Source organism: Saccostrea echinata, unplaced genomic scaffold, assembly GCF_033153115.1.
Source record: "Saccostrea echinata isolate AGI-Se365-2 ecotype Australia unplaced genomic scaffold, CSIRO_AGI_Sech_v1 ptg000076l, whole genome shotgun sequence".
Lineage (NCBI taxonomy): Eukaryota > Metazoa > Mollusca > Bivalvia > Ostreida > Ostreidae > Saccostrea > Saccostrea echinata.
In genome coordinates, this window is record NW_026889825.1 from 976154 (window position 1) to 997203 (window position 21050).

The following is a 21050-nucleotide window of genomic DNA, read 5'->3' on the forward strand; positions in this document are numbered from 1 at the left end:
GCCTGTGTTATTTCTGTATGAAAGATTAAACCCGCACCAACTAATAATACTGTCAAATATTAGTTTACTAACCCGAGTATGTGATGGGAGCGAGAATTGAAATAAAACCTAAGGCATCTTTAAAAAAAAAAAGCCTTGTGTTGCCTTGATACAGATAATTGGAAGCATGAAGCACTATTTTCTTGAGAGAAAAAAAACTGCCTTAGTAATTAGGTAAAGGGGTTACTTTGGGGAAAAGTTGTCATGTTGTGAGGGGGAGACTGAAGGGGTGCAACTGAAGCTTGTGTAGTAAGCAGTGAATTTCTGTTGGAATTAATTGATGGATTAAGTTACGATTTATCATGAAATACGATGGGTAATTTCTACTAAAGCACAGGTATACTGGGTGCAGTACCAGACTTTGAATATAATTTGCAGCTTGATGATAGTGACCATTGAATTGCACTGGTTGTTTCATCCTTCAAGTGTGCTTCTAACTCCATGCAGGAGTATGTCCTAAAATCCAGTATATAGTAGAGGGAGTACTTCTCTCTGCAAGGTACTCTCTCCATGTCAGATTGTTGAAAGTTTGCAAGTGGAACTAGCATGTATAACAAAACACTAATTTCGCAATTTTTTGCAAATGAAATAAAAAGGTAAAATCGGAAAATGATTTTGCTCAGAATATTGTAGAATTTAATATCAAAATATTTATTGCCAAGCAGGGCTATATCTTCAATATGTTGAAGAATATTTGTATTATGTTTTCCCCAAAACTAAAATGATACGAAATCTTTACGAAATCGTAACTATGTTAGTTGTACACACAGGCTGGTGTGACCGGTCGACAGGGGATGCTCACTCCTTCATAATTCTGATGTTTCTGGAGGTCCGTGTTTGCTCTGCTCTCTCTGTTTGTATGACTTTGAGCTCGAATACTGTTCGTTATCTCCATATTTCATTCTAATAGGAAAGCGTTTCATTTGAATATGAAAAGCCTCATACAAGAACCTCATACTTACATGTAGTATAGTGCGGTGTTTTTCTGAAAGATTAGTAGTTAACTTTGCTAATTTTTTTTGTACTTAATGTACATTTTATCATCTGATCGAAAAAACCGTCCAAGGACAGATGTTAACTGGCAAAATAACTCAATACATGTAATCATTAATTGTTATACTTTATTTCCATGGTTACCACAACTTTGAAAAGATAATATTTTGTCCATTACTTCCAGTACTTTAGTGTGTATCATAAAACATTGTTGGCAGAATAAATCTTGGTCAATTATGGCTGCTATAATTCAAGATAGGGAGAAGGTCAATTTCTCCTTTATGGAAACTTATACATTCATTTTACAATCATATGTTTTCTATTTTGTTTCCTATCTTGGATTGATTGTCCTAACTAAATTGATAATCAAGGATGCCATAGTTTAAGTAGTAGTTAATGATGCCGTCTCTTCCTACAAAGCTGGTAGGACAGCATATAGCTTAAGATTGTAGTTCTTCGTAGCGGCTATATTGTCCTATGATTCAAAAATATAAAGGAAATCGCTTGCAAACAGAAAATCTCCAAAAACATAGGCATCTTTTATGTTGGTTTTGTAATCTAAAAGAATTATTCAAATGAAGAATCCGTCATGTGTACAACGGTTCTAGCATTGGTTGAGGAGGATGAAAGGAACAAGATGGCATATATTGTTCTACAAAATGTGAAGATAGAGTCCTGCTTCACGTTACTGAAAACGGTAAATGGTAGAATCAAGTCCTCAGTTTCTACTATACGGACTGTCTTGCCATTAAGAAATACTAGTCTTGACGAAATTTAAAGAACAAACGAGTCTTTTTAGAATAGCTCAGAGAATGAATCTGTTCAGGGCGTTTTGTTTGACCCTCGTCTGATTTGGTTTGTTTCACATTTCCTTCTCAGCCCAAAATATTCCAAGAAGTACAGTGCAATAAAATGAGTTCTTGGCTGTTTTCTCCTCATCAGATACCCTCGTTTCTTTAGTGATGCAAACTTTCTTGTTGACCGACTGTTTGGATAATTTTAGTGTTTACTGAAGTCTTTAGCATGTTAACAAGGTTTGGATTTGTGGTGTTTTTTGCAGTTCGATACAAATGAAAAGATTTTTGATCCGTTCACCTTATAACAATATGTGAACAATATTGTTTGATTGATGAAGAAATAAACAAGAAATTCACATGTAGATCCATTTCAATCGCCGCAGCAAACCGTCACCTGAAGGTAATACTATTATTATAGGAATAACGTAGAAGTGGAACATCTATAGGATAAGTGAAAATTTAGGAAAAACAAGATGTGTTTGTGAGACACTGATGGCCCCGTATAGCAACTAATAGCAAAAGTTAAACTTAAAATGCAAATCAAATATGTTGGTACCCAAAGTAAGGTCTTGTCTCGAGGAATATACCTGTGAAATATGAAAGCCCTAGTAGCAACCATTGAATAGATATAGAAAAGGTTAAAGTTTTTCAAAAGTAAGTCAAACATCAAGGTCAAGGTCAAATGGTCAAAATTAATGATGGTACCTTAGGAAAGTCTTTCTCACAAAAAATATACAGGTGAAATATGAAAACTGAAGCACCAATCGTTCAATAGTTATGACCAAGATTTAAGTTTTTCAAAAGTAGGTCAAACTCCAAGGTCAAGATCAATGGATTACAATTTTTGCTTGTCACAAGGATTACATATGTGAAGTATGAAAGGCTTAGCAGCAACGGTTCAAAAGTTATGGCCTAGGTTAAAGTTTTTCAAAAGTATCAATCGTTTAAAAGTTGTGGCCAGTGTTAAAGTTTTTCAAAAGTAAGTCAAACTCCAAGGTCAAGGTCAAAGGGTCAAAGTTGTTGCTATCCAAAAGAAGGTCTTGTCACAAGGATTACATATGTGAAGTATGAAAGGATTACATATGTGAAGTATGAAAGGCTTATAGCACCAACGGTTCAAAAGTTATGGCCAAGGTTAAAGTTGGATAAAAATTTGCAAAACTGGGTCAAACTCTAAGGTCAAGTTCAAAAAGTCAAATATGGTGGTACCAAAAGAAAGGTCTTGTCACAAGGAATACACATGTGAAATATGAAAGCCATAGCTCAAACCAATCAAAAGTTATGGGCAATGTTAAAGTTTTTGCGGACAAACAGAGAAACAGACAGACAGACGGACGGACAGGGCAAAAACTATATACCCCCGAATCTTCGATACGGGGGCATAAAAACCCTCTACAGCGTAATATTGTTTCATGCTTAGGCAGTAATATCTACGGAAGCCGGTAGGTGCCAGGTAGAAAAATATTTTATATGGCGGCCGCAGATAATTATCTGGCGGCCACCAAATAAATAACTGGCGGTGTCGCATAATATTTGGTCCGCCTCGTTTGGCGGACCAAATATTATGCGACAGCGGCCGCCAAATAATTATCTGGCGGCCGACAGATAGGTTATCTGGCGACCGCCAGATCTCTTTATTTGGCGCCCGCCAATTCAGTATATTCAAAGACAAATATCGAAAATATTCCTGTACAGAGTAAATTTATGAAGTGATGTCTATATATACAATATCTAAGTACAACACTTACAATAGTCCCTGGCTAAAAGACACAAGTACAGTATTATAAGAACGTCGCTCGGTTTGTACATGTATGTACCATATTGCAATGTTTTAATATATGCATAAAAAACATTCATTTGCACTTCAAAAGTAAAAAAAAGATAACTTTGAAATTATTTATTTTGCTTAAAATGCTATTCATGGGGGATTACAACTACGATATTCAAAGATGTGAAGTTAATAAGTATAAAACAACTCAGGAAGCTATATCGAATGGGAGTTGTGGCCTGCTCCTGTTATCCAGCTACTTGGAGGTCAGAATCGGTGTACGATTTGAGGGTGGGGGTCCTTCTCTCATGCGACCTATGTCGATCGGGCGCCCGCACTAAGTATGGCATCAATATGGTCACCCCGGGGGAGCCCAGGGTGTCCAGGTTGGGTAAGGAGGGACGTATAGGTCTAGGGTGGAAACAGCTAACAGATGTCCCCGTGCTCTGCAGTAGTGGGATCTCGCACGTGAATAGGCACATGTTGGCAGCCCGTCCAATACAATTGAACCCAACTCTTTTTTTATATCTCTATTTCTTTATTTTTCCTTTTTCTTTTTTTTTTCTTTTTAATTTTCTTTATTTTTCAAAACCCACACTTAATAAGTTGAAAAATACATTAATACATTTTAAAGGTTTCAAAGGATTTTGTAGAATAAATTGAATTTATGTATCACCATTTGTAAATGAATGAATATTTGTTCTTCAATTAAATATCAGAATTACATTTCATCTCAAATATTCCAATTTTATTTGGCAATGCATGTAAAGGATACGGTGTGCATAAAATTATTTGTACATTTAAATAAGTTAACGTTTTCCAGAGTTACCTCTCTTTGATTAGTCCGTCATTTAAAAACGTAACGCGTGAGATAAATTTAACAATTCTCAAATGTGGAGTAAATACTTAGAGGTACATTGTAGATGTATGTATTACATTACACGCAGATGCTTGCTTTTTATCCTCGAATGCACAATCGATCGGCAATTTCAAATATATGCAATGTTATGCTAGAATAATATTTTCTTCATTCAGTATGAAACAAAACTCCGTCAATGTCTCACTATTTAATCTTCATTGTTATCAGATTTTCATCATTATATAGTTTTTTTAACATGTGAAATAATTTTTGAGATTTAAATAAATCAATTTTTACTAAAGATATTTTTGTCAATTTATTTGATATATGTTAATGAAGCTGGCCCGTTCCTAAACTGGGTTTAATAAGTGTCATGGTAGCTTTGTAGCACGTCAATACCCATAACTAGTAAGTAATTAAGAAAATGATTTATTATTATGACATGTGTTTATTTAAATTGCAATGAGAAATTGAACATTAAAATTAACTACTAGTATTTAAACACCAGGCCCATGGGACCTATATGTCACTTTATACAAAAATAAATGAAAAACATACACTTATTACTCACGGCGTTTTCCATACTTCAAAGGCTGCCTGTATATGTATGCTATATGTATTTTTATGTTTGCCTGAGAAAATTTGAAAAAAAGGAAAATAGTTCTTTCTAAATTTGACATAAACGAAGTTGGATTACATCAGCACTAGTAAATAAATCTGATATGAAATTTGTGAATATTTAGTACAATGTAGCAAAAATTGACACTAGTCTTCTCTTCATCTAAAGAACAAACATTGCATAACCTATCTACCTATAAAATAATGGTTCTCCCCTATATCTCCCAATTTCAAATCTTATTGATAAAATGCCACATCTAAATTGTGAGACAATTTCAAGATAGTTTTTAAGTATTAAGATGTGTTTTAATATAATACAAATAACATTTGGGTAGTTTTATCTTCATAAGCCATTCTTTCTCATAATTTAAAAGCAATTTTTGTTCAAACTTTGGATGACTGCACTTAAGGACACGCGAAATTTGCGACAAAATAAATTTTCAAAACAAGCATTTTTCTTTTCATTGCAAGAATGGTGAACATCCAATCTACAACTTTATGTAATTACGTTTAATAAAAATAAAAGTGTGTGTTTACGAAGTTCGAATGTTTTCAAAGCCAAGGGTCGTCACAATTTCTTGAATCTCCGTTCGATAATGAGGACACTTTTTTATTGACTTCTTACATAGTCAGCGCATGTTTGTCTATTGTTCTCCGTTTAACAGTAGTTGTATATTTGCGTAAATAATTACGCAAAAGGAGATTAATAGACAAACATGCGCTCATGGTTAAAAAGAGGAAAAAAAACTGCTTCTTTTTACATTCGGTCTCTGTGTTGTAACTAAGGGTTGTGACATGTTGAATATTAGAATTCACCACGTGATTTCTTACCTTAGGTAACTTTGTGAATACTAAATTCCGTCATGTGACTTGTAAGGTGCTAACTAGGACATTGAGTTCGAACACGATAAGTATCTGGCATTGATATAAAATCTGCTTTAATTACATTGACGTGCTCCTATTGTTAATTTCGTTTTGAAACCTTTGTCAGAAGTGTATTTGTGCCATACAGAATGGAGAGGGAGATTGGAAAGAGTGATCACGTTCTTTTTTTCAAACATGCCATTGTTATTTATCAAGTCTAATTTTAAACCCATTCTTACAATGTTAGTTCCACCTCTCATGCATATTTAATGTTCAATCAAGGGCAGCTAAGTGTAAATTCTCTATATTTTGAAAGCAGTTAGGACAAAAAACATTGGATCATTTTATTGTATCACAGTCTAAAATCATTTTAAGATTTAAATCTGGTTCCAAATTGACAGGATTCTTTCATAACCACACAAAAGTGAAATAAGGTTTAGATACAAAAGCAATAGCAGCAACCGAAAAAGACCCAAAAACCGGCGTTAAGTGCAGTCATCCTTTAACGAATCATAAAGTAATAACATATTAAATATATGTTCAGAATTTACCAATACATATAATGACTTAATTTGTGATGTCCAATTTTGACCCACGTTTCATTTTTCAACTTTTAACTTGGGGTGGCTTTTCAACGTTGAAAATTGAGACCAAAAGTCGTTAATTTATACCCGGGGTCATTTTTCATTAGCTTGGTAAATCTTTTTCTCGGCACCTTTAACATCATCGCATTGAAAATTGACCCTGTTGAATATTGACCCCAACCACAGCGTTTTGTCCCGATTTTGTACACGTGTATATCTTATTTCATCTTTGACAAAAGTTAATACAGATGAATTACTAAAATGACCATCTACACGATCCCTTTATCATAGACAATTACTTTTTTCAGAAAAAAGGAACTTGGAATTTTTTCTATCTCTTGATAGGTCATTATAAAAATTACATTGTTAAAAATCATTTTGATTCTACACACAAGTACTCTGAGGTTGATATTTAAATGATGCTGGTGTTCCTCTTTGACTGTAACTGTGTGGTCTTTGAAGACCTTGTCTTCCAACAAACTGCTGGACCGGTGGGTACTAACTGTGCCCTTTATTAGAAGACCCGTTTCTATATTCCTATGAAGCAGAATTTCTTAAAAAAAAACTTTTCAATGAGAACAAGAACTTCTTGCTGTGGCCTTCCTATATCAACGACGTTTTATCAATTAACAATAGTTACTTTCGATCATTCATTTGTCTACTCGATACGTGTATATTCCAGTAATCTCGAAATAAATGACATCAAGAGATTCTGCCACATTTGCTTCATATTTGGATGTTTTACTGTCTATAAACGATAATGGCCACCTAACACCTTAACTGTATGAAAAACGAGATGACTTCAACTTTTCCACGAAATGTGAAGATAGCGTTAACGAATAGTAATAATGCTGAAAAGTCGAATAAAACAAAACAAATTGTGAGCAGAACAAACACCGACTTCTGAAAACATCACAGATAGAATCAGGTGCCATTGAGGAGTAAGCATTCCCTGTCGACCAGTCTTACCCCTTTGTCATGATCGGGAGAAATCCATGGTCAATTCAGTGTGAAAATAATGGCCAAACAATTTGTATAAAAGACGTCAATCAATATTCTACCTAACGACAGATTATATATGTAAACAAGGTCACTGAATCGACCTTAGAGTTTACAAAATGTTGACTTTAAATGAGATCATTAGATACCCTTGTATCATTAACTTATTTGTCAGTAGTCGGCCTCTTTTTTTAGTATAATTCGTACAAAGAACATGCTCTTGCGTATCAAATCAATTGGGAGACATAAACCCTATATGCAGGTGATAATGGTATATTGCTATATAAATAAAGGAAATTGACGATAAAAATCAAAGTTGAAGTCGTCACATTTATCATAAAATGTAGTGGTTAGTTTACCACCATTGTCTTTCTCTATTTAAATATCCAAAGTTCAACGATACGGCTCAATTTTCAACGGGCTAGGGTTTAAATTCAACTCTGTTGATCTCGGTATTCAACGTTGAAATAGGAGTCCCGGGTCAGTTTTCAACCCGGGTCAAAATTCGTCGTTACACCGATATAGGAGTAAATCTTTGTAACCCAAGTTGTAACCACAATGACGAATTTTGACTTCATTCTAATGTTACTAGTACATACGTGCGTGGAGGATGAGACTTACACGTAACTTCCTCGTAAATCCGACCCTACTCTATATTAACATGTAGGCATGCAAAAGCAATATAGAAAGTTAAAATATTTTCTTTTATAAAAAAGCTCAAAACTAGATACTCCAGCAGTAGTTAGGGGTGTACATGAAAAAAGTATATGTGAGATAATTAATAAATTTTAGATAAACTGAAAACGATTACCGAAGTCATAACAATGGTTTGCTAGAGTGTAACTCTCAGACCATAAAATTAGGAACATTAACAGAATTTGGCCACTTGCAAACATTCGCTTTTAGTGGAACCTTATCTGGCACAGAAGTACCATCATATTACATTTTTGATGCGTGCTTCGATAATTTCAATGATATTTTGATAAATTTTAATTTAGATTGAAAATGAAAATACATGCACTAAAATTTATCGAAAAACACTTTATTTATAACCGTAAGTAGCATTTTTTTTTTTTTTAAAAATCTTCTTTCATAGTAACAGAAGTCAAATATTTACTTAAATGTGACTGTTTTATCCTCGCATTTTTTTCCCTTAACTGTGACATCAGTGACCTAACAACGCCAGCATGTTCATTGCGTGGACCCTGAGGTCCACGCAGAAAATATATAAGCGTGGTTAAACCGGATGCCATGGGCTTACGTCGGGCTACGCATGCGCGAGAATGCTAGAGAGTTCGCCTCTAAAGATAACTTGCCCTTAGAACAATTCGCCCTTTTCGAATTAGAATATGCCATTCATGGGCAAACCTCGCTCTAAAATCTGTACATCGTATTTATGTATTCTTCGGCGTAACCAAGATCCGAATTTCTCTTCTATACATATATCCGTATATACAAACTAAATTCTATGGTACAAACATTTTGAATAAGTAGGAAGAACTTAATAAATAGATAGCTTAACAGCTTGAACATGTTGAATTAAAAACTTAATTCAACTATTAGGTTTTAAAAGATAGTCTTTATCATGTTTACCGGCATTAGTTTTGTGGATAGACAGCAATCGAAATATAGCTTGATAAAGGCCTCTAGCAACGTTTTTTTCATGTGGGGGAGAGGGAGAAACATCAAAAAAAAAAAAAAAAAAAAAAATTCTGCGTATTACAGATGTGTGCTATACGAGTACCATCTATCTTTCCAATGATAGAATATCTTCCGAAAAAATCTAGTATAGATGTCAAGTCCCAGTTGTTATGGGTTACATGTATCGAAAAAGCCCGATTTTTTAAATGACAAAACTATAGGCCATACAATCGGGGATAAAATTTAACAATTTTGCTATGAAAGTACAATCACTCAAAGTAGCCAGATCAATGTAGAAAATGTTAACGAAAGATTAACCTGTACGTACCACCTTTCAGAATAACCAATGAACTCGTCCAGAATAGATATAGATAATCCCATATCCAAGATATTCGACTTTTAATTTACTCCAATTTTCACTAGAAAAAAAATGCACATGTTATGAAACAGGTGTATAGTTCTTTATGTCCGTAGCAAATATTGTCACCAGTCTAAGCGTCACTAACAAACAGTGCACACACGTGTGCTTGCAAGACCAAATAGCCTAGGTCTACATGTACACACGTGCGATGAGACTGTTAATCGCATTTTCTCAGACCTTTCTGGCGATCTCGGAAAAACACGTTGTTTTGCCGAGAAGTTACGATTGTAGGTAATTACACACAAAATTATTTTTTTTGTGTATATAAATTGATCGAGTTAATCGATAACCTAACATCGCTTTAGATCTCGAGACCCTCTAGTGATCCAGTACAGGGTCGGATCCAGCAGTTTTTGAAAGGGGGGGGGTTCTAGGTCACACCGCAGGCACTTAAATTCAAGCCCGTAGCAACGGTTTTTCAAAGGCGGGCAACCTCCAAAAAGAGTTGACAAGCAAAATAAATAAATAAGGCTAAAATAAAAAATACCTTTGTTTCCCCTAACGCGACCGACCCAATAAAATTGCGCCGACTGAAAAGTTTTTTTAATAAGATATTTCAAATTTTTTTTAATGTTAATCAACTTTTATAAAATACAATTTTATAAAAAAATTAGTTTTCATCAGAAGGGCAGATTTTGTTCTAAATTGTGATTTTCAAGCGTCTGTTGGAAACTAAATGGTGTCCACAACATGTGGTCACAATTCCTGTTATTAATCAACGGCGACGTATCAACCTTATGCCTTTAGCTTATTAGAATCCCACACTCTGAAACAATTCGTCAATAATAATTACCATGACTTAGAGTGTTTCGGTGCTATTTACAAACCTGTCTTTTAAAATAAAGGTACGTACTAGCAAGCATCGTAAAGCCCTCCTCATGAGCATACGAAGGGCTCACCTCTGCACCTTGTGAACAATCAAATTCACTACATATTATTTAATTTGAGTTTTGATCTAATAGACAGTTCATCTATGTTCCTATGTTTATTATACGGGACCATAGGAGTTGTTGTTAATATGTCTGCATAATTATTTCATCCTGTGAAAATAATTCAGACGTCCTTTCTAAATGCCTTTTATTCAGGGGTTAAACTTCGTGACTTTGACATTGTGTATGGCATTTTCATAAAATTTAGATATGGTTTGGTTCAATTAAATATTGTTTACATACTCTTTCCAAATAGTTTTGAAATCATGAATCAGATACAACTTTCTGAGACGTGCAGTGTATTTTGTTTTAATAAGGCCCTTGAAGATTAGTTGTTTCTTTGTTTTAAATCCTTTTTAGAATTGTTGGGATGAAATTCATTTATGATTTGAACATTTGCAAGGTGAAGGTCTCCAAATTTAGTCTTGTAATCTACATTTTTTGCCATTGAGCAGTGAGGGATCATTTTCGTACTAGCATCTACTGCGACACTAGACCTACGTTTTACGCTCTAATTCGAAGGACCGGTCTCAACGCCCCACATTGGGATTTGAACCTGTGACCTAGAACTAGCTCCTTGCTTCGGGACTCCAAAACGAAATGTTCTAGAACCACTGCACAATTCGAGCCCTTGAAAAAGTACGTTACATATGGAAGCACTGATTTGAAAACTGATACTCGGATATCCGGTCTTTGCGTATCTGAGAATCTCTTCTTTATTCATTAAATATTCCTAATTCGATTTCAAAAAATTTACTTTGGTTGGTTTGAGATATTTCACTAGTTCAACTGAATATAGATGTTTATTCATTTACCTGAAATTTTGCTTTTAAATGGCATTTGCATGATATTCTGTTTACAAATCGCTTTCTTTTGTACTTTTTCTTATTTATAAAGGTATTAAGTCCATTAAATTTCAGAATGTATTTTCAAAGCTGCTGGCAGAAAAAAAATTATTTACCTACCTACCTACCCAACTCGAGATTGTAGGGTCGGGTTAGGGGAAACAAAGATATTTTTAATGATTGCGTAAATAAATAAAATAAAAATAACAACCTGTGCACCACACTGTACAATCCTATTTCGGGGGGGGGGGGGTTCTAACTTTTCGGTACATTTTGATTTCTTTTAAATGTTTGATTTTTCCGTATCTTGAACCTTCCCGCAACAAAAAGTGCGGAGGAGCTTCCAAAGCAAATCAAAACTTATATATTGAAATTAAATAACAAAAGATTTTTTAAGAAAAAGTGAGCCCCCCTCCCCCACATACTACGGGGATATTTTGAACCTTTCTCATCATTGATTAAAATATCCCCATAATGAGAGGAGATAAATATTCTCTTAATTAATATGCAAACTCCCTTTCATGACTTTTTATGCATACTTCTTAAAGTTAGTTACTTTAGAAGATGGTCTAAAAATGGCTTAGCCGTACGTTCGCCGGAATCTTCCGATGATTTCTTTCATGTTGCGTGCGGGTGGTCGAGGCCCGGGGCCGGGGTTGTGAAGGTACACGGAGGAAAGTAAGAAGCATGCAAAAACTCAATTTAAAGAGCAGAAAGGGCAGAGATTGAAGTACTTATTCTATTGAAAATACTAGACGTAAAATATCTATATTACAGAAAAAAATTCTCTCTGTCTCTTCCTCTTTCTGCAAAAATAAAGGGGGTTCCAACACCCAGACCCCCCCCCCCCCTTGAATCCACCAATGGAGTTGAATTTCAACCATTACGATACCTGCACGCTAAAGCCTCTTTTCATTCTGTTGTTAATTTTAAAGGCTACATTACAATTGTGATAGAACATTTCATATTCATATCATTTCAAGGTCATGACTTTTTTATCATTACAGCCTAATTAAGCGGACTTAAATAACGATAAAAATTACAAGATACATGTTAAAAAAAATTCAATGCAATTACACCTTTGTAAAATTACTAAATCTAGAAATTTTCTTTGAATTTCGTTTAGAAACACATGCATATGGTCCACGTATTGCAGTCCTTTTTTAAAGGACAGCAACTTGTTTTTTTCAATTGATCAACATGCTGAACCAAGCAGATATAAGAACAACTTCTCCAAAATAGGTGATGATTCGAAACTTTGCGTTACCACTTAAGCCATGGGCATAACAGCTTCCGGAATACAGAAGGATTCCCAGGGTAAACAAACTGCCAGTCTATAAAAGAAAGCATCAATCAAACACATAATTTATGTAATTGTTTATATTAATTTCAAAAAGCAAAGCTAAATAAATTACCTTCCTTGTGAAATCAGAATAATCCTATCTATTATGTGTTGTCCATTTGTCCAGGTTCTCATTGTACGTGTGTTTAGGAGAGGGTATGAATTGTATATTTGTATGCACACAATTAAGGTTGATTGATAAGAGAGATAACTCTCACTGGGATAAATGACTGTTATTGTCAAGTTCAAAGGTCATTTCTATCAAATTTTGCTCCACAAGGTACACGTGTATACTGAAATTATGTAATTTTTTTTTTAAAATTTGATTGTGAAAATCATAAAAATTAAAGCAGAAGTTTATATGAGTGAACAGAGGAATAATAAATCTGAAACTCTGAGGGAACTGTGTCATTAATCATACTTTTTAAAACACATAGTGAACAGGAGACCCATGGACCACAAAGCTCATGTAAGTCACAAATAAATTTGAAGATAAGCAAAACCTCGTATTTAAGCCATTCAACGTTAAATCAATGATTTCAACCAATTTTATTTTTAGTATATTGAGAATTGATGTAAGGAGGTGATATTTTTACAAATTGTTGTCCTAAAATGTACTTGCAGAAGTTGATATAAACTGTCGACCAATATCTTAGCCCCAGGGGCCATGATTCAAACAAATTGATTTTACATTTCATGGGGATGCTTGCATTGTTATAATGGCTATCTGTAGCCATGCTTTTATTCAGAAGACTTATAGATATTTTTTCTATATACAGTACGCGCGGTTATGGTGAATCAACAGAGATGGAAATTATCTTATAATATATCCAGTTTATTTAATCATGTCGAGGCTCAAGTGGTCAGCTATTTATTTTTTAATGGTCATAACAGTGAGCAGTGAGTTTAAAAGCCCTAACTGAACAGTGAGGTTATTGGTCATAACTAAACTTCGAGTTTATTGGTCATAACTGAACAGTGAGTTTATTGGACATAACTGAACAGTGAGTTTATTGGTCATAACTGAACAGTGAGTTTATTTGTCATAACTGAACAGTGAGTTTATTGGTCATAACTGAACAGTTGACTGAACAATGAGTTTATTGGTCATAACTGAACAGTGAGTATACATGTATTAGTCATAACTGAACAGTGAGTTTATTGGTCATAACTGAACTGTGAGTTTATTGGTCATAACTGAACTGTGAGTTTATTGATCATAACTAAACTGTGAGTTTATTGGTCATAACTGAACCGTGAATTTATTGGTCATAACTAAACCTTGAGTTAATTGGTCATAACTGAACTGAGTGGAATCGTCTAAATGATAACAGGTAGATTACTCAGTTCGATCAATGTATAGTGTGCATAGTACATGTATATGTGTACTTACCAAGGGTTTATTACAAATGTCTGCGCACGCAAGTGCTAAAGAATGCACCAAATGCATTTTGTACCCATTCTCGTAAATCTACAGACAAAAAAGAAGAAAACACCGAGTAATTAATGAATGGTTTTAACAAGATACAGTTTATACAGCCTTAAAAGTCTATACCATATAAATATATATTCTTTTTGATTTTTTCTCTTGAATCCATGATTTTAAATGAATCATGAATCCACAATCCATTGAATTTTAATAATAGGACATACTTTGAAAAGTACAAATTGATGGCAATTTATACATTTTTAAACGTCTGAAATAGGCATACTTCAAAAGAGATTCGGCCTGATCTATGACGTTATATATGCAAGACTCCTTCAAAGGCTATATTATGAGTGCTTTCATTATGTATACCTTCCTTCCTTCACCACGAAAATATCAATATTCCTTTCTTATGACATAAACTTTCTCTATTCAACAGATTAAAAGCTTTTGCAATCTTGCATACTGAACTTGCTTCAAAAAACAATGAAAAGAAGACATAATTAAATTATAATACTCACCTTTTGTAATTGCTTCCAGTTTTTATCTTGATTTTTAAAAGCTACGAAAAAAGAAAATGCTGCAAGTTCGATTCTTAAAATAGAACACCCAATGACTTGTCACTTGCACCTACCCCTCCCCTATTTTCTTAAGCCTAAGATAAGCTCTTTAAAAACAACACTATATGCTATTCTGAACCCAAGGATTTCTTTGCAAATAAGACATTAATTATTTGTTATTTCCTTCCGTTCGCTCTCCAAGACTGGAGATAAAATATATGTAAACATCAATGATTACCTAAATTGGTATCATACAACTTAAATGTACATATGTGAAATAAAAAAAAAGTATGATACCATGAGTTCCATAAACAACCATTGATACTGCCATGGCACCAGACAGTCCGCCGATTCTTAGGAAAACCATTGATTTCTGAAGGGGGATGAACACTTCCTTCGGTATGGATGTGATCTCCTGCTTCACTTCACCTGTACTATTGCCCCCTACTTTCTTCTCATAACCCAAAACTGTGACCGCTGTATCAATTGTTGACACTGCCCCTTTCAATACATCGACAGCCTCCATGTCACATTAGGCCATTAGCATTTTTCTTAGCCCCTGATCTATTCATAATATTTTGGATTTTCCAACTTTCACTTTAATTTCCTGCTTAATTAAAAATAGATACATTCACAAGAATTTTTGATTATGTACTTATCGACCAGAATCTATACTTATAAATTAATAAATTTTGCAACTCCGCAACGGGTCCATCAGAGTTCTTACTAATTCTTGTATGAATACACTATATACAAGATTATGTACATAAACTTAATTCAGATTTCACCCGCATAGTAAGTAAGTATCGTACATTAGATTAAAAGTCTACTTTCATTTTCTATAAGCAGCCATGAAATAGCAAAAACGTGAGTACGGTGGCGGTTCCGGTTTGCGGATTTAAGTTACTGGCAATTTTTAATGAAACTGAGAACAAGCAATCGTTTATTTATTTCATAAAAATCATTCAATCAAAACTTGATTCAAGGGAGCCGACTGGGGTTTTATTGTGTGAAAACTACTACAGAGAAACTTAAATTTTTACCATGTATACCTTACATTGACTTCAGTATACATGCCAAGTTTAGTGAAAATCTAACGTCTGGTTATATTTTAGGGACCATCTCAAAATACAGGTACATTTACTATAGGATTATATAGGAAAATAATTTTATATTTCAGACAGCATTTCTCGACCTCGGAGGTTATCCTGCAACATTCACGATAACGCGGACTTTATTTCTTAAACACAACCTATCCTTTGGTCTTATTTTGTCTGACAGGTTTCATACCATTTGAAGTCATTGTTTTTATATAAAATTACAGAGTACTCCGGATACCTGATAAATATAGAGGGTCACGGCGGATGTGCCCGGTCAACCGGGGATGCTTACTTTTTCTAGGCATCTGATCCCATCTCTGGTGTTTCCTAGAGACCGTGTTTTTACCCTGTTCACGATTTGTTTTGTTTACTGGATGTATGAGAATTGATCGCTGTATACATTATCTTCACATTTACATTACTACTGTTCACAACATCTATTAGAAGCAGTGACTATTATAAGAAGTTAGAACGCTAGCTTGTACCTTAATAAACGTATTTGTATATAATTTTGATATCATTTCAGAACTGAATACTCTTTGATAAAAAGAACAGATTTAAAAAATCTGCTCATGCGAAGTGCATCTCAATGTATTAATTTGCACATACAATGGTTGATCCAAAAGTAATATTTACTGCTATAAAATCTTATAACCGAAAGTTATCATCAAAGTTTTACATACTAATACCCCATTGTATTTTGATCGCGTCTTGTTTTCAGTAGTTGTTTCAAAATTATTTGAATTTTATCCAACTGTTATTTCTAAATTTATTCCTTTTGCATGGATATGTATCGTCAGGCACACGTGTAAGTCATGTTAAAGGTTGACTGATCTTCCACTCACTTTCCTCCTCCTCAGCTGAGATATTGAAAATTTTGAAACCCTAACTAAACAGGAGACTTGAGGTCCGAAACATTTACTACCAACAAAGGAATAAATAACATTATAAAGCTGCATAAAATACCAAGGTAAATGGGAATTAAAAGATGGGCAGATACAAGAAGAAGAACATGTTAGTGGAGGATGAGTCTTTCACGTCACTTTCTCTTAAATCCGATGCTAAGCTAGATTTATATGTATGCACAGAGATATGAATATGGAAAAAAAATATGGAAAGTTAAATATTTTTATGATATTACTCAAAACTAGATGATCCAGCAGTAGTAGTGGGAGTACATGGAAAAAAAAACTATGTGAGAAATATAATAGTTTTATAGATGAACTGAATATTAGTGCCGAAGAAAGTCTTTGAAACTCCATCGGTGCATTTTTTGCAATTTTTGAAGCAAAAAGCTTTAGATGGAGGATTAAGTATAATTATACAGTTTTGTTGATAGCTTGTGATTATATAACGCTTTTAAAACATCGATATCAAAATTTTATAATACATGTATATTTAAATTAGTTGCAGATTGTTAACGAACATTTTTGTGTTGAGCATTAACGAGTATGGATTAAAGTCTTTTGGCTCCTTTGTACCCTTGATTTAAGGGGTCAGTTATGGATCAACCCTCTTGAAATATCTCTTTCTTGGAAAACTGTTTTTTGTCAACTTCATAACTATGGTTTGCTAGGATGTAATTCTCATGCCAAAAAATTAAGAGCAGTAACAAAATTTGGCCTCTATCAAAACGGTTTTTACAAACAATTTATTCGCTTTTTGTTGTATCTTTACTGGCAATATTTACATCCACTGAATATTTTCTCCTTTATTTCTTAAGAAAACCATTGTCGTTTATCAGTCAGTAAACAACACTAAGAATATCACCCGTACAGATATCTTGAGCAGTGATCATCAATGAAACGTACAGTGACGTAAATATCAATAATGCAATTTTTAATCTGCTTAGCTTAGAGCTTAGATGATTATTTGTACATATATTAACAATACGCGGGCTATGCATTTTTTTTGCAACAGCTGTAAAATTAATTCCCATGCTATCAACTAAAGAAAGCATTTTATCGTTTAAATAAAGTCCCATCGTATGAACAGTGTTAATGAGTGCTTCAATTTCAATGATATTTTGATAAATTTAATTAACATGAAAGACATACACTAAAATTTATCATGAGTAAAGGATGCATAAAAGTGGTTTAATTAAGTTTGGATATTAAGCCACCATTAAGCTGCAGCTTAAAAGTGGCTTAGTGGTAGCTTAATGAAGTTTGGACATTAAGCACCAAGAAGCTGCAGTTTAATGGTGGCTTAAAGAAATTTACTTCTTTAAGCCACTTTAAACCACCTTTAAGCCACCATTAAGCGATTGCTTAAAGATTGTTTTTCGTCCTGTGAACGTAAAGAATATTGGAATACAAAACTAGACACGGTCTTTCCATATGGTAGCAATGACAGTGTCCATGGTGTTGTGAATCTTTCAAGTCCACTGTGTAGCAATGTGAATGTGATGGACATTTTAACAGTAACAGAGATGTACGCAAAGTCATGGACATCGGGCTTACAATAAATAAACCTATTACAAACGTTGTCACTACCTTGTGTAAATAAACAGTTTCTGAGTAGTCCTTCATCACATTTGCACCAAACTTTATCATGTCCCTTTGGAAGTTTTGCATAATCCATTTGTAAAAGTCAAGGGAAGTTCACATTTGGATTCTTCAATTATACAGGTTCAGATCATTGCGAATCATAGGTTCTTTAAACCGCCACGTTTCGCGGAAGAAAATACAGTTCATACAACCTGTTTGTACCTTGAACTTCAATATATCAACAAAGAAATTGACGCATTAAATATAAATAATATTTTTAATTCCAAAAAATGCCCAGTCTTGTATTCCACCATATTTCAAGCTGAAGTCCACACCTTGTATTTGTTACAAATGTACATCTACAATTGATTCCAAACTTTTTAATTATCAAAAAAAACCCTCAGTACCTAGATATCGAGCATCTAAAAATATAATTCTCCAATGTGTTTATGTTTTTCTTCACCTCAACTATAGTCCTGCTGGACACATCACTATTGGTGGCGTAAATATAAATAATAATGAAGACCTTAAATCACTTATTATAAGAAGACCAAAGTTTAGGGAATCCCGATCTTTCAACTGTCGTCATAATTTCATAAATATTATGAATTATGTAGAAGATTACGCCAGACGATGGGCCAAATATGTAAAAAGAAGACCTTGACACTTTGTCAGAATGGATTAGAATATCAAATGGATGTTGAAATCTCGCATTAAGCGATTGAGGGGCTATATGAAAACCATCCATCCTCCTATCTTTCGACAATGCAGAAGCGAAACAATAATTAGATAAATGACACGATCAGTATGTACTGGTCCCTGCTGACAAAGCAGATAACGACATTGTCTTTGTTTGTAAGGCTCATAATTTGAATTGTATTTTAGAGGAACTAGGATTTAATTCTGCATGTGGTAATCAAACTTATACCCACAGCTCCCTTTTTAAGGAGGAAATTCTTCAAAACCATATGTCAGTTTTAAATATTTTTAATATTCCCAACAATTAAAATGAATTTGAATTACCATTCTTATAGTGGATTCCAAACCTCCATAAAAATCCTTATAAAGGTACATAGCAGGTTCCAGTAAATGTTCTACTAAGCCTCTTTCTTTACTCCTCACTAAAATATTAATGACAGTGAAGGAGAAACTTCAGGAGTACTGTACAACAGCATAATCGAGAAGTGGTGTAATTCAGATGTGGATACTTAAAAACTCCAAGGAACATTTAGAAAATTTGAAATCACTTTACCGAAATAATAATATCAAAACGTACGACTTTTTAACACTTTACACAACCATTCCCCACGATAAATTTAAGTCCCGGCTTTTTGACATCACAGACAGCTGCTTTTTCAATAAAAATGGAACACATAAATATACTTACCTTGTCATTGGTCCATTGCAAAACATTCTGGTTGTACACACAAATATTCTGAAGTTGATATTAAAAAGATGCTTGAGTTTCTGATTGAAAATATCTATGTAGGTTTTGGAGATCAGGTTTTCCCAACAACCTGTCGGAGTTCCCATGGGTACCAATTGCGCCCCGTTAATAGCAGACCTATATTTCTTTAGATATGAAGCAGAATTTATTCAAAAATTTCTACATTAGAAGAAGAAAACATTTGTTATGGCTTTTAACTCGACATTTAGATATATCGACGACGTATTATCAATTAGCAATACTTTCTTCCATTTATTGGCGTCTCCATATGAGTGGAAAATTCTCGAGAGGGACGTTAAACAACAATCAATCAATCAATCTTCCATTTATTTCCCGTCTAGGTATATCCCAATGAGCTTGAAATAAAAGATACCACAGAGTCTGACACATTTGTTTCATATTTGGATATAAATGGTAATCTAACATCAAAGATTTATGATAAACGTGATAACTTCAAATTCCCATACTTATGTAGCAATATACCTTTATCACCTGTAATATAGGGTTTATGTCTCTCAGTTGATTCAATACGGAAGAGCTTGCTCTACGTACGAAAAATTTCTAAAACGCGGCAAACAACATGATGAATCAAGGACATCAACAGTCTCTGTTTGAGGTCATCATTTTGCAAGCTTTGTGGTCGATACAATGGTCTTGTCAGCAAATACAACATATCCTTAAGTCAAATACTGATTAACGTTTTCCTACTAATTGTTAGGCATTGAATTGTCTACGGATTTTTCTTTTTTTCTCGATCATGACAAGCACACACGGTGGGTGTGACCGTCGGCAGGGGATGCTCAATCCTCAATGGCAACTGATCCCACCTCCATGGCAACTGATCCCACCTCTGATATTTTTGGAGGTCTGTATCTGCTCTGCTCCCGATTTGCATTGTTTAAATGGACTTTGATCTTGAATATTGTTCGTTATCTCCATATTTCATGCAGGTGATAGCGGATTAATATTACATAAATAAGGAAAGTTGACGATGGAAAAGCTGAAGTCTTCTTGTTTGTCATTTAATTTAGTTGTTAGTTGGCCTTTGTTTTAAATAAAAAATTCAAATTTTTTATACATGTTATTTGATAAACTGCTTATTAGAATTTACGATAAATGGCTGTTAGTGTGTCAAAATGATGGTGGGTCAAACTGATCAATCAGGATTTTCTCAAAAAAAAAAAAAAAAAAAAAAAAAAAAAAAACGTTGTCCATGTCCACGCTATTGCTTATTGGTAGCATTGAATTTCCTTTATACATGGTATTTTGATCAGTTTTACTTAAAAATTGAAATGTAATGTCAACCAAATTATTTTATTGCAAGTGCAT

General features: G+C 33.9%; 1 protein-coding gene across 1 annotated transcript; it reads right to left on the reverse strand.

The window, feature by feature from the left end:
• Positions 1-12473: 12473 nt before the first annotated feature.
• LOC133176517 (transmembrane protein 256 homolog) lies at positions 12474-15226 on the reverse strand. Its single transcript, XM_061311635.1, has 4 exons — positions 14983-15226; positions 14647-14687; positions 14093-14170; positions 12474-12691 (listed from the first exon to the last, which is right to left on the reverse strand). The coding sequence occupies exons 1-4, from the start codon at positions 15209-15211 to the stop codon at positions 12545-12547; spliced, it is 495 nt and encodes a 164-aa protein (XP_061167619.1). The 5' UTR covers positions 15212-15226; the 3' UTR covers positions 12474-12544.
• Between the last annotated feature and the right edge of the window lie 5824 nt (positions 15227-21050).